This window comes from Alosa sapidissima, chromosome 9 (assembly GCF_018492685.1).
Source record: "Alosa sapidissima isolate fAloSap1 chromosome 9, fAloSap1.pri, whole genome shotgun sequence".
Taxonomy (NCBI): Eukaryota; Metazoa; Chordata; class Actinopteri; order Clupeiformes; family Clupeidae; genus Alosa; species Alosa sapidissima.
In genome coordinates this window covers 846,964-867,465 of record NC_055965.1, presented here as the reverse complement: position 1 = coordinate 867,465, position 20,502 = coordinate 846,964, and the positions used below count along the sequence as shown (strand labels likewise).

General features: G+C 41.3%; 2 protein-coding genes and 1 long non-coding RNA gene across 3 annotated transcripts in view; 2 read left to right on the top strand and 1 right to left on the bottom strand.

Annotated features, from left to right (window-relative positions):
- The window catches only part of LOC121718555 (heterogeneous nuclear ribonucleoprotein L-like), a 64,917-nt gene that overhangs the window by 35,841 nt on the left and 8,574 nt on the right, over positions 1-20,502 (bottom strand). The gene's annotated exons all lie outside the window — the stretch shown is intronic.
- Positions 8,828-19,536, top strand: LOC121718557. The gene is made up of 2 exons (XR_006033972.1): positions 8,828-8,921; positions 19,467-19,536. It is a non-coding gene; the product is annotated as an uncharacterized LOC121718557 (long non-coding RNA).
- On the top strand, positions 13,912-18,010 carry LOC121718556. The gene is made up of 4 exons (XM_042103581.1): positions 13,912-14,919; positions 15,016-15,174; positions 15,852-15,947; positions 17,279-18,010. The coding sequence occupies exons 1-4, from the start codon at positions 14,764-14,766 to the stop codon at positions 17,606-17,608; spliced, it is 741 nt and encodes a 246-aa protein (XP_041959515.1). The 5' UTR covers positions 13,912-14,763; the 3' UTR covers positions 17,609-18,010.

Here is a 20,502-nt window from a genome sequence, read left to right as displayed (position 1 = left end):
TCGTACAGAAAAATAAAAATGACATGTCAAGCAGTCAATTGACTACATTGCAGTCAAGAAGTAGGGCAAATTAATTTACGAAACCAAAACGTGAGTCATAGTTGTCTAAGCCTCTACTGCGTAGCCTGTTAAAAACGTCGCCAGATAGTATTAAATCGGCAACAACATTGTTTTCTGCAGAAGCCTACCCAAGGCTACAGATTAATTCTGAACAGTTATTTCTCTACTGGCTCAATTATCACACCACTGTTTTGATTTGCGTAGTTGCGTTAACCCCAACACTGACAATAATGTAGACAGCAAATTTCGATTTCGATTTTCGTGTAGTCAAGCCTTAAGCCATACCCAAGTAGCCTAAATCGAGGTAATGTTTAATTATGCATGATTTATTTTGTTATTGAATTCGTAGGCTGGGATTACTCTCGGCAACAATTATGTAAGGGACGGCAGGCAGAGCGATGTACAGTGGCAGAGCGACGCACAGTGGCTGAAAGTGGTACTATAGCTTCTCGCAGCTTCACGCCGCGTAATGCGCGAATGAAGTGGTCATTTGAAAGCGATGCCCACTGTACGCTCCTATTGCCTTCCGCTACTAACTCTTTGGCATCCGACCTGATGACTACTTGTATTCTCTCTGCAATGATCCACTCATCGAACTGTCAAATCCGGGAGCGAGTGGCTCAATCTTCTACGTTTCCAGTGACGACGAATTCATCATCAAAACAGTGCAGCACAAAGAAGCTGAGTTTCTACAGAAGCTGCTGCCCGGATACTTCATGAACCTCAACCAGAACAAGCGCACGCTGCTGCCCAAGTTCTACGGCCTGTACTGCGTGCAGGCGGGTGGCAAGAACATCCGCATCGTGGTGATGAACAACCTGTTGCCGCGCGCCATCCCCATGCACATGAAGTTCGACCTGAAGGGCTCCACCTACAAGCGGCGCGCCTCGGCCAAGGAGCGCGACAAGAAAGTGCCCACCTACAAGGATCTGGACTTCATCCAGGACCTGCCTGACGGCCTGCAGATGGAGACCGACAACTACAACACCCTCAGCAAGACCATCCAGAGGGACTGCTTGCTGCTGCAGAGCTTTAAGATCATGGACTACAGCCTGCTGATGGGCGTCCACAATGTGGACCAGGCACTGAGGGAGCGGCTCGGGGACCACAGCGCGGCCGGAGAGGGCCCAATCACACCCGACCAGAACAAGCCAACCTCACGGAGCGGTCCAACTGGTCCATCAAGACAATGATTGCGTCATATGTGGGGGACCAACATAAGAACTGGGACCAGTGGATCAGGGAGTTCCGTTTCGCCATCAATGCTGCCCATCATGAAACCACAGGCCGCACCCCTGCAGAGCTGGCGCTCGGAAGGACCCTGAAGGGTCCACTGGAGAGACTCATCAGTTCACCTCCTACGCCACAACAGTCACCATACACACTCCTGGAGAGACAAAAACAAATGAATGAGCAAATCAAGAAGAGAGTTGAGGCGTGTCAGTCCAGACAAGCCAGGTATTACAATACCCACAGGAGAGGTGCACAACTCCTGCCGGGAGACCTGGTCTGGGTCCGTACTCACCCACTCTCTAAAGCATCAGAAAACTTCTCATCGAAGCTTGCGCCCAAGTGGTCAGGTCCAGCTACTGTGATGAGAAAACTAGGCCCCATCAATTACCGTATACAGTGGAATGACCAGGACAAAAAAATGGACACTGTTAATGTGGTCAACCTGAAGCCCTACTTCGGGGTTCTGGCCCCGATGCCTCCGGCTGGGGGGGGGGGGGATCTGTGACACCGTCACATTAATTTAAGTGTTCCTTTACATTTATTATTGCACGGAACATTACTGTATCTTGATTTCCTATAATGTTTATGTATGAGGAATGATATTCATATGTATATCTGTGTAATATATGTTTGCTGCAGCCACATAGAGATAAAGCTAGTTCCCTTGGGTTCGAGAGCTCTTAAAACACGTCTTAAGAGACTGCTTTAATGGAGGAGAGGAGAAAACATTGTGCAACTGCATAGACTGTACCTCATACGCGCGTCTCCAGCAAGAGGACGTGCCCGGACCCCAAACTTCAACTTCGCGTGTTAACGTTGCCCGACGTTCAACGGATCTGGTGAGATCTATCTCGTTTGGGTATTTTTTGGCGTGGTATACCACTGAATCAGCGCTTGACCTTTTGCCTTTTTTGTTGTGGATTATTTATTTTTCGCTGCGCTCCGACAGAGGATTATTTTCGCGGCCTACCTGTTTCCTGGTTGGAATATAAAGACTATAGCGCGATCCTGGGAAAGACCTGAAGTTTTCGTTTAGTTTGGACTTTTAGTTTAATTTTGGGGACTGAGACAAAGGGGGGGGGGGAGATTCAAGTATTGTGTGGTTGCACGGGATAATTGGTGTAATATATATTATATATATTACACCATATATATATACTGCGCTAAGCGCGTCATTCAATTCAACTGTTTGGTGCGTCTTTTCTTGTTTGTTCAGCGCCGTCTGAATATTTGTTGGTTGCTGTGTGCTTTATTAACGGCAGTATACCTGCTCTTATGCATATGTGTTTGTGTAATAAGGCAAAAAGTATTTGTGACAGTATTGAAGTGTTTTGTTATTGTCGATTACTACCTTCATTCCCAAGAACCCCTTGTGCGTTTATAGTAACACAGCTGTTTAAAAAGGACGTAAAGGGCTGATTGTTACAATGTTACTGAGGGGAAGTAGATGATGAACAGAAGTGGCTCCAGCACTGAGCCCTGTGGGACTCAGTGGTGGAGAATGGAGCTTTCTGACCACTGGTCCTGAATCTGGACCTAAAATGTTCTGTCTGCTAAATAGTGAGCAAACCATGCAAGAGCTGCACCACAGATTCCAATGCTCACTAGTCGCTCCAACAATAGTTGGGGTGAAATTGTGTCGAAGGCGGCACTGAGGTCTAAAAGGATGAGGATGGACAGTAGACCAGTGTCAGCTGCACAGAGGAGATCATTTGTTATCTACCAGGGTTGCTTGTGTTGGGGGTGGAAACCAGATTGAAATTGCTCAAAGAGATTATTGTTTTGGAGGTAGGTCTGAAGTTGAGATGCAACTACCTTCAGCAGTATTTTGGAAATGAATGGCAGGTTAGATATAGGACAACAATGATTGAAATCGTTGCATTTTCTCAGAATTGGTCTAATAATGGCAACTCTCAGTGAAGAGGGAACTGTGCCAGCTGACAAAGAGGATATGATGATGGAGGTTATCAGAGATATTATGGCAGGCAAGCATGCTTGACTAGGGAATTGGGGATGGGATCCAGATGACGAGGTGGAATTTGATTTAGTTATACGTTTTAAAATGCAGTCTTCAGTTGGAAGGCTACAGTCACATAAACAGTTTGTGAAAAACGTTTTGTGACACTTGCTGCTAGCATTTCGGCCTGGGTGATATTTGCAGTTTACAATTACCATCAGAGAGGTTGTTGTTAAGTTGGCTTCAGGCAGTTTTAACAGCCTTTTCACAGTGGAGTTTTTTTCACAAGAGTCTCCTTGTATGTGTACCTATATGTAAGGGGGTTCACGGTAGGGCTGTAACGATACACCAACCTCATGATTCGGTTTGTATCACGATTTTTGACCCACGGTTCAATATAGGTAAGCCTACCTTAGAACACCAGAGGATTATAATATAATATAATATATAATATAATATATCTGTATATCCTGATATAAAAAGAGAGAATACTGAATTTATGATATTTATGCAGATTAGCCTATAGCCAAGGCCTACTATTTCTATTACAACTCTACCTCTTTAATTCAGCTGTCTGGTTGAAGCCTGGAAATATTGTAAACAAAGTAGCATAGTTGGCTAGCTTATCATAGTCTACTGATTTGACTGTTCAGTTTCCCCATGTGTGTTTAAGTTTCAAGGTAATACTTGTTCTTCTTGGGAAAGGCACTTTTGGGAAACATTGGTGTTGGGATGATCAGTCAACTTGAATGCAAGATTTTTAAACAAATATGTGCAGCATGCTAATGATGCTAAGCGGATTTAACAGTAATTTAGCTAGTCGTCTTCTATGCGTCCTTGCTTTCACGATTGTGAATGTTTTATTTGGATTGTGCAGGCCGAGTCGCGCGTGTCCACTGAGAGCGAGAGCGAGGGAGAGTGAGAGAGAGCGGGGCAAGGAGAGGGGGTTTACTGTTTGTTAAAGTTGCACGCATAGTCTACAATGAAAGTAATTTTTGGACAACGTAATAAAGTGGGAGATGTGTGTTGCTCATGCGGCCGTGAAAGCTGCAAAGCGCTGCTTGAAACACTAGAAAGGGTGTGTCGCGGTTCTGCCTTTTCACACCGTGACACAGGTTCAGGGATATGATCTGTCGCGATTTCGGTTTCGAATCGCATATCGTTACAGCCCTAGTTCACGGACATGCCCTCACAGTGTAGCGCTGTAGCTGCCTGGCTGCTTTAGCTGCTGGAACTAGCAACTCGAGCTAGGTAAAACCGATTGTTTTTGTTTTATTCGTACCAACATTACTCGATGACCTCGAGAAACTATCTACTGTATGTGAAAAATCACCAGATTTCTCCTTTAATATCCCTGCTGAAAACAGCCTGACCAGCTTAAGGTGGTTTGCTGGTTGATCAGCTTATTAACCAGCTTGTTTGAACACCCTATGGTGGTTGACCTGCTATACCAGCAAAACTCTTGCGAAAGCATACCCTCAGCTGCTAATGTTAATTCAGCTGGTTTTGCTTGTCGTACCAACTCAAGTTGGTCATTTTAACTGGTGTTGCTGGTCTACATTGCTGGTTTAACTGGCCATGCCAGCTTATGTTGACCATTCTAGCAAACCAGCATGACCATCTTACACCAACAATGTCAAGCTTGGCAGGCTGGTCACCAGCATGACCATCTCACACCAGCTGTATCCCACACGACAGGCTGGTCACAGCAAGACAGTCACACCAGCATGTCCACCTGGTGGCCCAACCAGCCTACACCAGCAAAGACCAGCAACAGCTGAAAAAAACCCCAGCAAAGACCAGCTAAAACCAGCTACCAGCATAAGCTGATTTCTAGCTTATGAAAAAAGCTGATTTTTTCAGCAGGGATGATAACGCCATGGTACATATCAATGGGCCATTACAAAGCAAAAAACATGCTATGGCTTGTTTTCAATGACCATGGAATTTAGAAGTAAGACGCACACGTATCCTCTTTGTATGTCCAAAAATAAGTCAAAGAGTCAGGAAGTCAAATGGATTTATTCAATCATCTGTACAATATGTATGTAAAATCATGGCAAAGATGCTTTGCAAAAACAATCCCTTACATATCAGGGTCACAGCTGATTTTACCTCAAAAGGCTGAAAGATGAAGCCTGATCATGCAGAAAACAGACCCTGTGACATGAGGCATTTCCGTCTGTGTGCTGATTTGACCTCCAAATGACAAAAAAAGGTCAGGAATCTATAGCCTGACGTTGTCATACTCAAATTCTAGTCAGAATATGAGTCTGATACTGCTCCATTGGGACGTAATTATGGGGCGTGTTTCAACCGATACAGGGGGGGAATGCCTCTGCACTCAATTGGATAGACCTAACCAATCAGAGCAACAAAATAGCTTACCGTGAGGTGTAGGAAGAAAACACACGAACCATCCTTCTGCTCCTACAGTATATCCCCTCCGTTTTTAAAAATAATTCTGTTGAACACTGATTGTTAAACAGCTGGGAAAGGCTGTTGCAAATCCCTCGAACAGGTGGTCAATCAGAGATTTCAAACGAACATGTCGCAATGCAACACCGCTGTTTTCCCTTGATGAAAGTGAAACCACCAGTTTTCCTACATCTCAACTTTGGCCAAAGTTTTCAGAAATAATCATTTTCAGTGATACAACCTCATTAAATAATATGAATTTTCCATATGGGGTCTTAAAAGCCATGTATCCTTCTAGCCACAGCGTTTTTGTTTAAAAAATAAGCCTAATCTAAGCGTGCTCAGATGACGTGATAGACCAGGTGCTGTTGCTCACCTGTCCATCATCGTAAAGCCTGATTTGATTGGTCCGCCCGATTTAGGGCGAGCATACTTCCACCACAATGGAGCAATGCCAGACCGAACTTCCCGTGTGGCGGGACTAAGTTTGGAATGGCACCCAGGCTAAAAAGTGCCTCTAATCACACTTACAGTATGTTCAAATGTTCCAAACATGGCTATAATGATATAATAAAATGAGTGTTTACCTACTCTCACATTTAATACAGACTTTCTGGCTTTCATTTCCATTTTCTGCCTGACATGACTGAACAGGGAGTTCCTCTTCTTTGGTTCTTTTCTTGAAATTGTTACCACTTCTCTTACAGAGTCAAACCCCTTCCCTGTCTCTTGTATACATATCAACTGTTATCATCTGTTACTTTTTACATTGCTTCCTTGATTTCATCGTTTTGTTTTAGTATGCCACAATAAGTCAGTTCACACAGGATTGAAATAGGCATTATTTCATCATTAAAAAAGCTCTCTAACCTAAATAAGTCCATCTTATGCAAACATGATGATAGAATGCCTCGAAAGTGAACTAGCTGCTAAGCAAACTAACGGCTCCCACACACAGTTGCGTTCTGTCAACGCATGCCAGTGGGTGTTCCCGACGGTAGCTATGCAAATGGCTTAAGGTATAAGGTTCCTCCTCTCAGTGCAGTCAAACCCTTGGAAACTGAACATGCAGACAAGTCCAAGAGGTCATGCTTTAGAGCCCTAGCTTTATTAAAAAAAATTCTGCTAAGCTGGTATCAGATCAGATCAAGAGTGTGCCGCCCAACCAGTAGAGGGTCCTGGCTAATGTGGCTGGCTAATGTGATCATGTAGTATTTGCCAATCAGAGAACAACATGTCAAAACAGAACTGAGCATCTGAGTAAAATGTAGAGCTTTATATACCTACTTCCTCATCTCAATCTGAAACTTCCTATTATAGCGTTGGCCAGAGCTGCATAGAAGAGATCTGTCATCCTCTCCAAATGTATCAAATCTATATCAACTGAATTTACCACAGGTGGACTCCAATTAAATGTATCACTGCTGTCTGGCACTTTTCCTAAGTCACTGAAAACAGCTGTTGTAAAGCCACTTCTCAAGAAGAATAACCTGGATGCCTCCATGCTAAACAATTACAGGCCCATATCCAATCTACCTTTTATTGGCAACATTTTTGAAAAAGTAGTCTTTAATCAATTAACCACCTTCCTAACATCAAATGGGTATTTTGATTACTTTCAGTCTGGTTTTCGGGCAAATCACAGCACTGAAACAGCTCTCATTAAAGTTTCCAATGACATACGCCTCAACACAGATTCAGGTAAAACATCAGTCCTAGTGCTACTGGACCTTAGTGCAGCATTTGACACTGTTGATCACAATATTTTACTACACAGACTAGAACACTGGGTTGGATTTACAGGCATAGTTATCAGCTGGCTAAAATCATATCTACAAGAAAGGAGCTTCTTTGTTGCCATCGTAAACTGTACCTCAACACCAACGTCCTTGACCTGTGGTGTTCCCCAGGGGTCGATCTTGGGGCCACTATTATTCAACCTCTATATGCTCCCACTTGGACAAATCATTCAAAATAATTTGATTTCATATCATAGCTATGCAGATGACACACAAATTTACTTAGCTCTATCACCAAACAACTATGGTCCTCTTGAATCTATGTGTCAGTGTATAGAACAAATCAACACCTGGATGTCTCAAAATTTTCTTCAGCTGAACAAAGAAAAAACTGAAGTAATTATATTTGGTAAAAATGAGGAAAGACTTAGGGTTGCCACTCTCCTTGACACAAAAGGGTTGAAGGCAAAGGATACTGTTAAAAATATTGGTGTATTAATTGACAGTGATCTAAATTTCAACAGCCACATGAAAGCGATAACTAAATCAGCTTTTTACCACCTCAAAAATATTGTCAAACTCAGAGGGCTGATGTCAAAACATGACTTAGAAAAACTCATTCATGCATTTATCTCCAGCAGGGCTGATTACTGCAATGGACTGTTCACAGGCCTTCCTAAAAAGACTATTAAACAGCTTCAGGTGATACAAAATGCAGCAGCTAGGACTCTAACAAAAACTAAAAGAACTGACCACATTACTCCAATTCTTAAGTCCTTGCACTGGCTTCCAGTAAGTCACAGAATTGACTTTAAAGCACTATTGCTTGTTTATAAATCAGTAAATGGAGCAGGACCTAAATACTTGTCAGACATGCTTCAGCAGTACACACCTTCTCGTCCTCTCAGGTCCCAGGTGAAAAACCTGCTAGTAAAACCTACAGTTAGAACTAAACATGGTGAAGCAGCTTTTAGCTGCTATGCGGCTCAGCTGTGGAACCAACTTTCGGATGACATTAAAAAGGCCCCAACTGTAGCCAGTTTTAAATCTAGACTTAAGACCAAACTGTTCTCAGACGCTTTCTGCTAACTGTGCCGAGTTACAAATTCTGAATCTGCCTCGATAATCTACTTTGTCTTTTATTACTTGTTTTACTACTTTTGACTTTATTTTTGCTTACTAATTATTCTTTATTTTTAAACGATTTTACCTTGTGTTTTATGTTTTCTTTTTATTATGATCTTTACATTTGAACTATTCTTTGACTATATTGCCCTTCTATGCTTTTATTTGTTATTATTGTTTGGTTTTGTTTATGTAAAGCACATTGAAGGCTTTTTCTGAAGATAATTTTCCACGTAGGGTTGGGTACCTACATTGACATTTGAACCCATATCGGTACCGATGCCGGTGCCTGAGGTTCGGTGTCGATATTCAATGGTATTTGATTTCGGTACCTTACCCTTACTGAATCTGTAACACCTTGTTTGTAACAACTACAACATTTAATTAAAGTTGCAAAAAACTCTACACTGTAAAAAATCAAACTTGGCATCTGTTACGCTTACAAAAGATTTTCAGCACACAAAACTCAAAACCTTCATTTAGCTTTCCAAACTTGTTATTATCATTAATCTCAACCATTCCATCGATTTAACATTGTAAAGTGGAATAGCTCAGTTGACAAAACTTAAATTGTCAAGTATCTGGGCCGGAGTGAGATTCTTGAAGTTCACGCATGCGCATTTGTACCAACTACGGGGATTCCCCTGGAGGAAGGCAGGATTGGAAACGAATCTCGACCACACTGTCGCAACTACAACGTTTGGAAAGGGTAAGTTGATATATTTCACTCCATTCGGACCATACAGTCTATTACGCGAATTTAGGGATAATATGACAGGCTACCGTACGTTTTTGCACCAACCACACAAATATTTTATCATCTGAAACATTGAAAAACCATTGAGTCGTTGGCCAAACTGAATCAGTCATAGCCAAAAATGAACGTGTTCTTCATCCTCTAACTTAACACAGAACCTGTGTAACGTTACACGACATTAAATGCTGGGTAACATATAGCTTTACAAGCTCTACATTTCATTCGAGCCTCAGGCTAATATTTAGACGTTTAGCCTATATAGCCGAGGGGCAGCATCGTTTTTAGCAGCCTAGCATCTAACCAAAGCTGGTTAAGCTAGCTACAGTACACTGTCCCACTGACGTTTTTCACGATTTTACAATCTTAAGAAAGCCCAAAGATGTGCCCGGACACGTGAAAGTATTTCCTGCTTATTGTTGTGCTGCATAACTGTAGCTAAAGCCATAATCAAATCACAAATCAGTGAAAAGATACAAATCTCTACCAACACCTTTACTCTGGCTGTGACCAGAATAATGGCTGGTTATCAAATCACGTGGTTCCGCGGCAGTGTAGGTTTTACATTAGTTTGATGCCCTATTTGGGATATTTTTTTTCTTTGTAGGCTAAGGGCTAAGTTGTAAGTTACTGCCTAGGCCTTTGAAATCTTTAAGGTGATTGACTGTACAATATCAGTCAAAAGTTGTGGCAACTAGTACATATTCTGTTTAAGTTGTCTGATTGTCTGAAATATGTATTGCATTTTTAAGAATGGCATTTAAGATACTGTAATCTCTTTTTATTCTGTTTTGTTTCATCCCCACAGAATACATCTCCTTCGAAATTGTGATGCAATGCAAAAAATGTAAATTTGCTCACTCGGATGTGACGACACTTCTAAACCACTACCGGCTTGTACACGCTAAAGGTCATCAAGGAAGAACTTGGCCCTGCCCCTATCCTGATTGTGTCTGTACATTTAGGACATCAGGTACTTTAAAATGTCATGTTGCACGCTACCATGCCAAAAAGACGTTGACTGAAATCTCATCAACATTCAAGTGCGATTATTGCTCATTCCAAAGTGCTTGTACTGCTTGTGAATATTTTGCACATCTTCGAGGGCATTTGAGGAGTGGTACAGTAATAACATGCCCATTTGTTGGCTGTGAGCATAAAATAAAGAATGTTGCTAATTTCAACATTCACAAGTGTAGGAATCACAGAAATCACACAGACAAAGACATCAAATCTGCAGCTGTCCTTGTAGATACATTAAGAAGTGCTGACTCTGAGGTAGACAGTCATGATTATGATTTTGATGATGGGGACGAAGGACCCTCTACTCATGCTACCATAGATTCAGAGGCAGATGAACCATTTCTTGAAAGTTTTGACACTGATGCACTGGAACACAAGCTTGTATCCTTATTTTTGTCAATGCAAACAGTTCTCCATGTCACAAAGAATGCTACTCAGAAAATCATTTTAGAGCTCAATGATATTGAGAAACTGGCAAATGAACTTGCTGTTAAAAAAATAACAGATATTTTCAGGAAGCATGGCATTGATAAAGATTCAGCAATCCTTCAGGAAGTAACTGATGCCATGTTTGAATCTAACCCTATCATTCAAACCACTTCCGAACGGGGTAGTTTATCCACACAGTTCCGACGTGACTTGTATTTCAAAGAACATTTCTCAATTTTGAAGCCAATTGAATATCTTTTTGAAAGAACTCGTAAGAACTCTTTCATTTACGTTTCTATTCATGACACCCTTAATAGCCTGTTGTCTAATGCAGACGTTTTTGACAAAATGGTGTTTGATCACAACTCAGCTTCTGGACAGCTCAAATCATTCCAAGATGGCCATTATTATAAAACCAATGCACTTTTGAGTGAGGATGATCCTAACATTTCCTTGGGGTTGTATATAGATGAGTTTGAGGTGTGCAATCCTCTCGGTACGTCTAAGAAGGAACATAAGATTGTGGCTGTGTACTGGTCTTTGCTCAATCTGCCACCAAAGTACCGCTCTAATCTGACTTCTATTCAGCTGGCTACACTTGGGAACAGTGACGATGTTCACACCTTTGGTTATGAGAAATTCCTGAGCCCTTTAACGCGAGAGATCCAACTTTTGGAGCAAACGGGGGTGTTTGTCGCTGGTCTTAACTACAAACACTTGAAAGGGACAGTCTTTTGTGTCTGTGCAGATAACCTTGGGGCAAACAGTTTGGCAGGATTTGTGGAATGTTTTAGTGCCACCAACTACTGCAGATTTTGTGTAACTTCCAAGGATGATATTAAGTGCACAAAGGTCAGGGATTTCAAATTGAGAACCATTGAGGAACACAACTCTCATGTGGAGACATTGCAAAGTAGTGGCAGCACACATGTCTTTGGGGTGAAAAGGGAATGTGCATTGAGTAAGGCTTTGTCATACTTTCACCCCATTACAGGGTTTCCACCTGATGTGCTCCATGACCTATTTGAGGGCATTGTGCCAGTGGAGTTAGCAGTGTGTTTGCAGGATTTGATAGCCAAAGGTTTTCTCACACATAAGGACCTAAATAGGTATATCAAGACATTCACATACCAAGACCCTGACAAAGTGAATAAGCCCAAGATTATTGCCAAGTCGTGTTTCAAAAAGGGTACTGTTGGAGGGAATGCACACGAAAATTGGACCCTCCTTCGTCTGCTTCACCTCATGATCGGTCACCGCATTCCAGAAAATGAACCTTCTTGGGAGATCCTAATGGATTTGAAGGTCATTGTGGAGTTGGCTGTGTGTACATCATTTTCAGAGGAAACACTGGGTTACATGGCTAGTTTAATAAATGACCATCGCAACTTGGTCATTGAAACATTTCCAGATTTTCCCTTACGGCCTAAGCATCACTTTGTGGATCATTATCCTCATTTGATTCATTGTTTCGGCCCACTGGTGTCATTGTGGACGATGCGTTTTGAAGCGAAGCACAGCTACTTCAAAAAAGTTGTGCATGACACTAGAAACTTTAAGAATATCCTTCTGACACTAGGAACAAAACACCAGGAAATGCTGGCATACTATTCAGATCGTCGAACCTTTTTCAACCTGTGACTTGGAGGCACCTCTTAGGTCAGCCGTTGAAAACAAATACCCAAACACAAACTCTGTGTCAGTCTCTAGTGATGTGTGTGTGGATGGGATCAGTTACAGGTCAGGTTTGATCCTTTCAGCGGGATATTTAACTGGCTTGCCTGAATTTTATAAGATTATGAAATGTTTAGTGTTTCAGAAAACCGTGTCATTTCTTTGTAAGAAAGTCACATCGTGGTATACCGAGCATATGAGGTCTTACATTATTGAAGAAAGCAGATATGGGGAGATTTGTGTCCTTGACCCAGACATGCTGAATGACTTCCATCCGTTGGTGGCATATACAGTTGGAGGTTGTGTTGTTGTTACTCCAAAGGCTTTTCTATTGCATTAATGGTAAGTGAAAACATTGTGATGTATGTATTTTAAAGGGATATTCCAGCATTTGGGGAATTACACTCATTTTCCACCTCCCCTTGAGTTAAACAATTGTTTTTTACCTTTCTCAAGTTCATCCAGCCGTCTATATTCTCATTCTGGCATAATAATTATGAAATGTTGCAAACGTACCATGGGTGCAGCAGCACAATCATATCATGGAGCACTTGAAAATTAACTTCCAACAACAAGGTTGAGCTGCTGCAGAGGAATTGGTTATGACTGGATTATTACGCCTATGTGTATATACTCTTTTGATCCCGTGAGGGAAATTTGGTCTCTTCATTTATCCCAATCTGTGAATTAGTGAAACACACTCAGCACACAGTGAACACACAGGTGAAGCACACACTAATCCCGGCGCAGTGAGCTGCCTGCTACAGCAGCGCTCGGGGAGCAGTGAGGGGTTGGGTGCCTTGCTCAAGGGCACCTAGCCGTTCCTACTAGTCGGCAACCCTCCGGTTACAAGTCCGATGCGCTAACCAGTAGGCCACGGATGCCCCCATTGATGCCTGAATGGCAGTATAGTTCCATGTCAAATCAGCCTAGAAAATCACCATGTTTCCTTTTCCGTTAGTCTTATTACACTTTCTAACTTGAGAAGAGACAAGTTTTAAATAGGAAAATTACCCAAAATCACTTTTACGTGTGATGCTAGCAGACGAGATGCTAATGGTCTAATCCGATTCAATGATCTATGCTAGGCTGGAGCTAAAAGTTGTTTAACTCAAGGACAGGTGGAAAATTAGTGTAATTCCCCAAATGGTGGAATATCCCTTTAAGCGTTTAAAATAATATTTCATTGAGGTGTACAGTTTTTTTTTTTTATTCTATAAATGATTTTCCTCCACACATAGCACATATGGTAGGCTTGAGATTACGTACATATCACAAAAGTGATATTGCAAATATCACTTTTTGCAAATATTTTATTATATATTTTCATGGGACGGCACTATAGAAATTAAACTTGATATAACTTAATGTAGTCAGTGTACAGCTTTTATAGTAGTTATCTTCCTCTGAATATTACTTAAAACAAATGGGAGGCGTGTACTCTCTTTTGTGAGATAATGTAACTAATTCTTCAATTGTTGTGCATTTTATCTCCTCAAAATGCTGTTACGGGTGTGTATATCTTCAGACAATATTCGGCGGGTCAACCTTCCTTGTCCGCCAGAATCTGTGGATCGACTTAAGGAGATTCTCAGAGAGATGCTTGGACTGACTGAACAGTTTTCTTTGCAATTTGAAGATCCAGAGTTTGGGAATGCTCTTTGTAATTTACACAGCATAGATGAGTTGCCTGCGGACAAAGCAGTCCTAAAAGTTGTGTGGGACAACATAGTCTCTAATGATACTACGACACCTCCATCAGATCTGTCCGACACAAACTCGGTGTCGTCACTTGACACAGCAAGCATATCTAGTCATGAGAATTTAGGTTCTCCAAACATTTACAAAAGACTTAAAACATCCAAAGATTTGCCATTGCCAGGATCAATTGAAATTCCCAAATTCTCCCTTGATGTTGAGCTTCGTCTTAAAAAAGACAATGAGATATACAGGCAGACCAAAACTCCCATTGTCCCCCCAAGAGAAATGAAATCTGCCATCTGTACCGCTTTAGTTGACTCCATTTTTGTATCTGGTTGCTACCCGGAAAAGCAAGATATGAAATTTTACAGTATGCTGCAGCACTAGTAGAAAAGCACCCATGTCTCACAGAAGACGGTCCTGGAACCGGGTATGATGGATGGATTGTAAGCCTTTGGTTTAAAGTTGGGAACTACCGGAGTAAGTTACGTAAAGCAGGACATGCAGAAGTGAGCGTGAACAAAAGACAACAAGATTCAGAAGAAGGGGTGAGGTTTCGCCTCAAGAAAGCAAGAAGAGCAGAGGTAAACTTTTTACCACCCCATCCCGAAGGCCAATCTGATGAAACCCTTGATGACTTAAGACTACAAATGATTAAAGAAACCGAAAAGAAGAAGTTTGACAGCACCTTTGTTAAAGAAACGATGGCTCTTACTTTTTCCTTCCGACGTCAAGAGGTGGTTGACATTGAGCCTTTGGTCACAGTATTGAGAGACAGATGGCCTGCTCTGTTCTTCAAAGATGAGGTCAGTATCTATTTACTATACCATTCCATTTGGTTGCTCACCTCTAACTGTTTATCTGTCCTTTGTCTTAAACACTCTGTCACACTGTTTTAACAGATTTGCAGCGAATTCTACCGGATCACCAACATAGACCTCATGGTGACATTCCAGTCATCGCTTGAAAAATTCACTCCAGCATTAATGAAGTATTACCGGAAGAAGAAGGAGCCTGCTGGATCGGAGTTGACTGCACTGCTTGCTCCTCTGGACGACCAGGTAGTTTGTTTCCATACACTGCATCCAAAAAAATTACGAAACTGAAAAGGTTTATTTTTTCAGAAATTCAGTTGAAGTCAAAGCCCTTATAGAGCATTACACACAAAGTGTTTCAAGTTTCATTAGTTTCAAATTTGATTACTGTGACTTTGAGCCCATCAAAACCCCATATCCAGTGTTTAAAAAACATAATATTACAGTACATGACACCAACGGTGGTTTAAGATTTCTTAAATTACAGAAATCTTGTCCCTCTAACACATATGTGTATGTATGCCTACAAGACTTGCTTGGGGCTGCTTTTACACGACTGAGGTCTTATGAAAGCCCAGGTTGCTCTGATGGTTACCTTCAGGTCGTCTGTATTGGGTCTGTTGACAGTTGTAAGTCAGTAAACGTTCCTGACCAGTACCCCATAGAAAATGTATGGGGTGATGTGGTGAGTGGCAGACCCAACAATAGAGGTGTCCTGAAGGTTCAAAGTTAACTTAGGCTCAGCAGTGCTACAGGCTGATTGCTGTTTGGGGGGGGGGAGCATTCGTATGACAGCACCAGTATTATTCCGCAGCAATTCACATTATTCTTTGTTGATGTGTTGTGTAAATCTATTTTTTAATTGACATCCAGAGAAAAATAGAATTGACATTATTTTTTTCTTTATCACAATGTATACTCAGGTGTCAGACATCATGGACCTTAGGAAAAGAGTAGCCTTGGAAGGACTGCCTCTCGTCCTAAAAGAAGAATCTGGATGCCTTTTTCGGAAGTGCTTGGTAAGTGTTATTGTTCTTTATCTGTTTTCCTCCCAGGCTTCCCTTCCATCATCCTCTACAAAATCCCCATGCGGCACAGAAAGTTTAAAGGGACACCAGGCAAGCCTGATGCTTTTTCTCTACGAAACTCCCCTTCGCTCGGTCTGAAGCTCTTTTCCTTTTCTTTACGTCTTCCGTCAAGGGTTTTCGCTGCTTCTTCGCCGGCTCTGCCATTATACACACCTTTGCAACAATTTCTAGCGTTTCGTTAGCCTTCCTGCTTCGGTCGGCGGGTAGGATACACTGAACTTGCAAGCGGGATATTCTTCCTACAGGCAGTAGAGGCGGGTGAGAGAGTCTTCATTCGCCCTGTAACGAGTCATTTAACCATATACCGACTTACGAAGATGAGTAATTAACACGAAAATGTTGTCTGGTGTCCCTTTAAAAGTCCAGGCTGCCATTGTAAGGTTCAAAATGCAGCAGAGAATAGTGTTGCAAAATTTACCTGATAGATAAACTAGTCCTAGTTTGTTTTGTAAAAAGGACATGGGTAAATTGCACGCTTGTCAGTGGTTGTGTTCAAATGCAAATTAGAACTGGCATGTAGGGAAAGGGCCATTTTACAGTACAGGTGCTCACAAGTATCAGTTGGATTCAAAGTGATAGCCTACTGCAGATGACCCATGCTATGCTACAGCTTGTCCATGAGCCAGACCACCCATCACAAATGTTGTCATGCTTTTTGGCTTCCTATATGTCCACATTACATATTAGTATGATGACCTTTGCCGAGGTGAAGCTTAACAGCAGTTAGTAGACGTTGAATAAATGCAAATACATTGCAACTACATTCCAGAACTATGTACAGTCCATGCCATCAAGGAGGGCAGAATATGTTTCAATGTGTCAGAGCTTGACTGACCTATAGACAGGTTTCTTCATCTTATATTTGTGAATCTGTTTTATTAATGGCTTGCATCATATAAATAACACCTAAAAGTATTCCCACCTTTCCCATCTCCTCATTTACCATGCAACCTAGCCTTGTATAGGCAATTGAAATGCCTGTAGGGAAAATTGATTAAATATCCCAAATGATGCATGTTCTGAAAGCCCATTCCTTCTAGCTGGGATATGGCATGCATAAAATATCCTAAGTGCAATGGACCCCACATGGACCTAAAATGTATTTGCATTGCCCAGAAACACATTGAGTTTCAGTAGGCAAATAATGAACACATGAATTTCCATTAAGCTACTAGTTTGGCAAGGTTATCATGCCAAATAGAGATGCCTGTCTAAAACTGACCCTAGATTTTTTCTTCTTTCTTTCTGCTTGGATTTCTCAGGAAACTGATGCTGAAGAGATCTACACAAGAAATGTGAAGATTGGCATCCTCACAGTACTCGAAGATGATGTTGCTGTGAGGAAGTCTCTTCCAACAGTAATCAACATTGCCATCATCTTGGAAGAGACTGTGGTCCTAGAAGACATTAAAGATCTGCCATCTGCTGTTGCATACCTGTTTGGACTCTTGTATGCCACAAACATGGAATACCCAAAGGATCTTAGTTACACATTTGAGGTGATCCAGAAGGTATTTGTGGAACTTGATGCTCAGAGCTGCTCCTCTAGAGCGCTTTCTCTTCGACGTAAGCTTTACGAATTGTTAAGATAGGCTTCTGTCTGTTTGTCTGTCTAAACTTTGGAGGAACATTGATGGTAGAAACATTGATGGTAGAAACCAGTGCTGGCTGTTTATTGCTTCACATCTAACACTGAGTCACTAAGCAGAGGCAGATATAAGACAGAACGCTGCTACAACAAAAACACTAAAATGCTACAAGCACCTCTAAATGTCCGCTTAGACTGGCTTAATGCTGGATGTTCATATACCTGGCTACGTTGAAGGTAGGCCAAATTACCTGAAGAGTTAGCCCCCTGTGTTCTAGTGGGGATGAGAAAATTTGGTGGTTCTATGTGGTTCTGATTGCTTTACAAGTGTTTGCCTGTGTGTCTGTCTGTCTCTATTATGTCTTTCTCCTAATTGGCAGATAGGGGAACAGTTACTCTCACGCACGCGCGCGCGCGCACACACACGCACACACACACACACACACACACACACACACACACACACACACACACACACACACACACACACACACACACACACACACACACACACACACACACACACACACACACACACACGCACACATTATACAGATCTAGAAAATGCAGCCATTGGACCAGGCTCTTAAGAGGGAGAAAGACATAATACAGACTGACACACAGGCAAACACACAGAAACTTGTGCACGCACGCCATACGAAAGGAAAGGATAGGAAATGTGGCTGCATTTTTTATATTTGATTACTGATCTGCTGAAATATTCACACTTTTGGGCTCAAACTAAGTGCATGCCGTTGAATTGTTCTGTGAGTGAAGACATTGTTTTAGCTTGTAGTTTTTCCTGAAAGCACCATGTCTTTGGAGGTGACTCCATTTTGTTTTTTACAGTTTGTGACCCCAACACTTCTCAGATTGTATCACTGTATCTATGAAGTGCTTTACAATTGTTTGCCTGTGTGTCTGTCTGTTTATGTGTTTTCTGCTAATGGCAGATAGGGGAACAGTTACTCACACACACAAATTTAGCCATTGGACCAGGCTCTTCAGCGGGAGAAAAACATAATATAGACTGACACACAGACAAACACACACACTCGCGCACGCACACCATATTTAGAGAATGTGACCATGCATGCACACACACACACAATACAGATCTAGAAAATGCAGTCATTGGAGGCTAGCTGCATTTTCTAGATCTGTATATTGTGTGTGTGTTTGCCATGACTACACTGTGAATCCCAAGACACTGACAGCGCTTAAACATGCAAAGTTTATTTTTATTATTTTGGGCTCAAACTAAGTGCATGCCATTGAATTGTTCTGCGTGTGAAGACATTGTTTTAGCTTGTAGCTTTTCCTGAAAGCACCATGTTTTTGGAGTTGGCTCCATTTTGTTTTTTACAGTTTATGACCCCAACACTTCTCAGACTATATCACTGCACTCTTAAGAGTGAGAGAAAATAAAACATTTGTTGTAACTGACATGGTGTTTGAGGTGTTTTTATTACTTGAACTAACTTATGCTCTTCTTACTTTAAATATTGAGTTCTCGCTACTTGTATTAACTTAAGCCCATCTTACTCAAAATATTGAGTTCTAGCTACTTGTACCAATTTAAGCCCATCTTACTTGAATTATTGAGTTCTAGCTACTTGCATTAACTTAAGCCCCTCTTACTTGAATTATTAAGTTTTAGCTAGCTGTACCAACTTAAGTCCCATTAACTTAACATTTTGTGTTCTACTAGTTGAAGTGTTTACTTACTTTATTGAGTCCTGCAAATTGAAATATAAAGTTCTGCAGTTGAAATAACTTGAAAAAGTTAGTGAAATCGGTTGACTTTTATTTTTCAAGTTCAGCCAACTTTTTTTTTTTTGCAGTGTTGAGAACATTTTTAGCACAATACAAACCCCTCTCCTCCACCCTCTTCCTTCCTAAAGTATGAACATATGAACAGGGGATAGTAAACATTTTTTAAAAGACAATCAAACTCGAACATAGAACAAATAATTAGTCTATTAGGGTAATATATAATGAGGCTATAAAAGGCATGTTCATGAAAAAGGCAATCCATCCACATTTGTATTTAAAAGCAGGTTATTATCCCCTCCTTCTCAGTTCTGTCTTTGTTCAAGTTAGTTTCAGTCAGGCTCTAACAGGCATGTCTAGTAGGCTAGTTTAAATGAGTTTGGTCGTTCAATTATTCTTTGACAAATAAAACATTCCATGCCAACGTGAATTTGAACTTAGCTTGTTTTAATGCAGAGCATTGTTCCACGTTGAAACGCTACGCATAGCCTATCAGGTTATCTGCATGTGTAGGCTAACCAGCAAACGGTAGCCTACAAAATGAATGGATTCCTTCTTCAGATCAACTTGTATTTAATAATCCAATTGTAGCATTACATAGGAGGAAGCAAAGATACAGTACGTGTCTCACACAGTCGATTCGTGAGACTTGAGAGCCATTAGTGCCGTTGACTTCGCCCTTACGAAAATTCACTATGGTTTCCTATGGTTTTAATGCAGTAACTATGGTTTTACCATGGTACCCCATGGTGATGATGATCATGGTGCTCCTAACCATGGTACTACTATGGTTTATACATAGTAGCTTTGGTACCACCATGGTTCCCCTATCGCACTTCATGGTGACTGTGGTACTACTATGGTATTAACATGGAAACCGTGTAACTACTATGTTTTTTAACACTCAATGATGTTACAAAGTTGGGTAAGGAAAAACCATGGTTTATGCCTTCTGAAGAAATCCATGGTTTATGCCTTCTGAGGAAAACCATGGTTTATACCTTCTGAAGAAAACCATGGTTTATACCTTCTGAGGAAATCCATGCACTGCAAAAAGTGATATCTTACTAATTGTATATTAAGATAAAAATAGTTAGTACTGTTTTAGTATAAAGATACTTTGAG

Excerpts from the sequence above, each read along its gene's own strand:
- LOC121718556 (XM_042103581.1), top strand. The coding sequence starts at position 14,764 with ATGATTAAAGAAACCGAAAAGAAGAAGTTTGACAGCACCTTTGTTAAA. Across the intron at positions 14,920-15,015 it reads CTCTGTTCTTCAAAGATGAG|ATTTGCAGCGAATTCTACCG; the intron begins GTCAGTATCTAT and ends CTGTTTTAACAG. Across the intron at positions 15,175-15,851 it reads TTGCTCCTCTGGACGACCAG|GTGTCAGACATCATGGACCT; the intron begins GTAGTTTGTTTC and ends ATGTATACTCAG.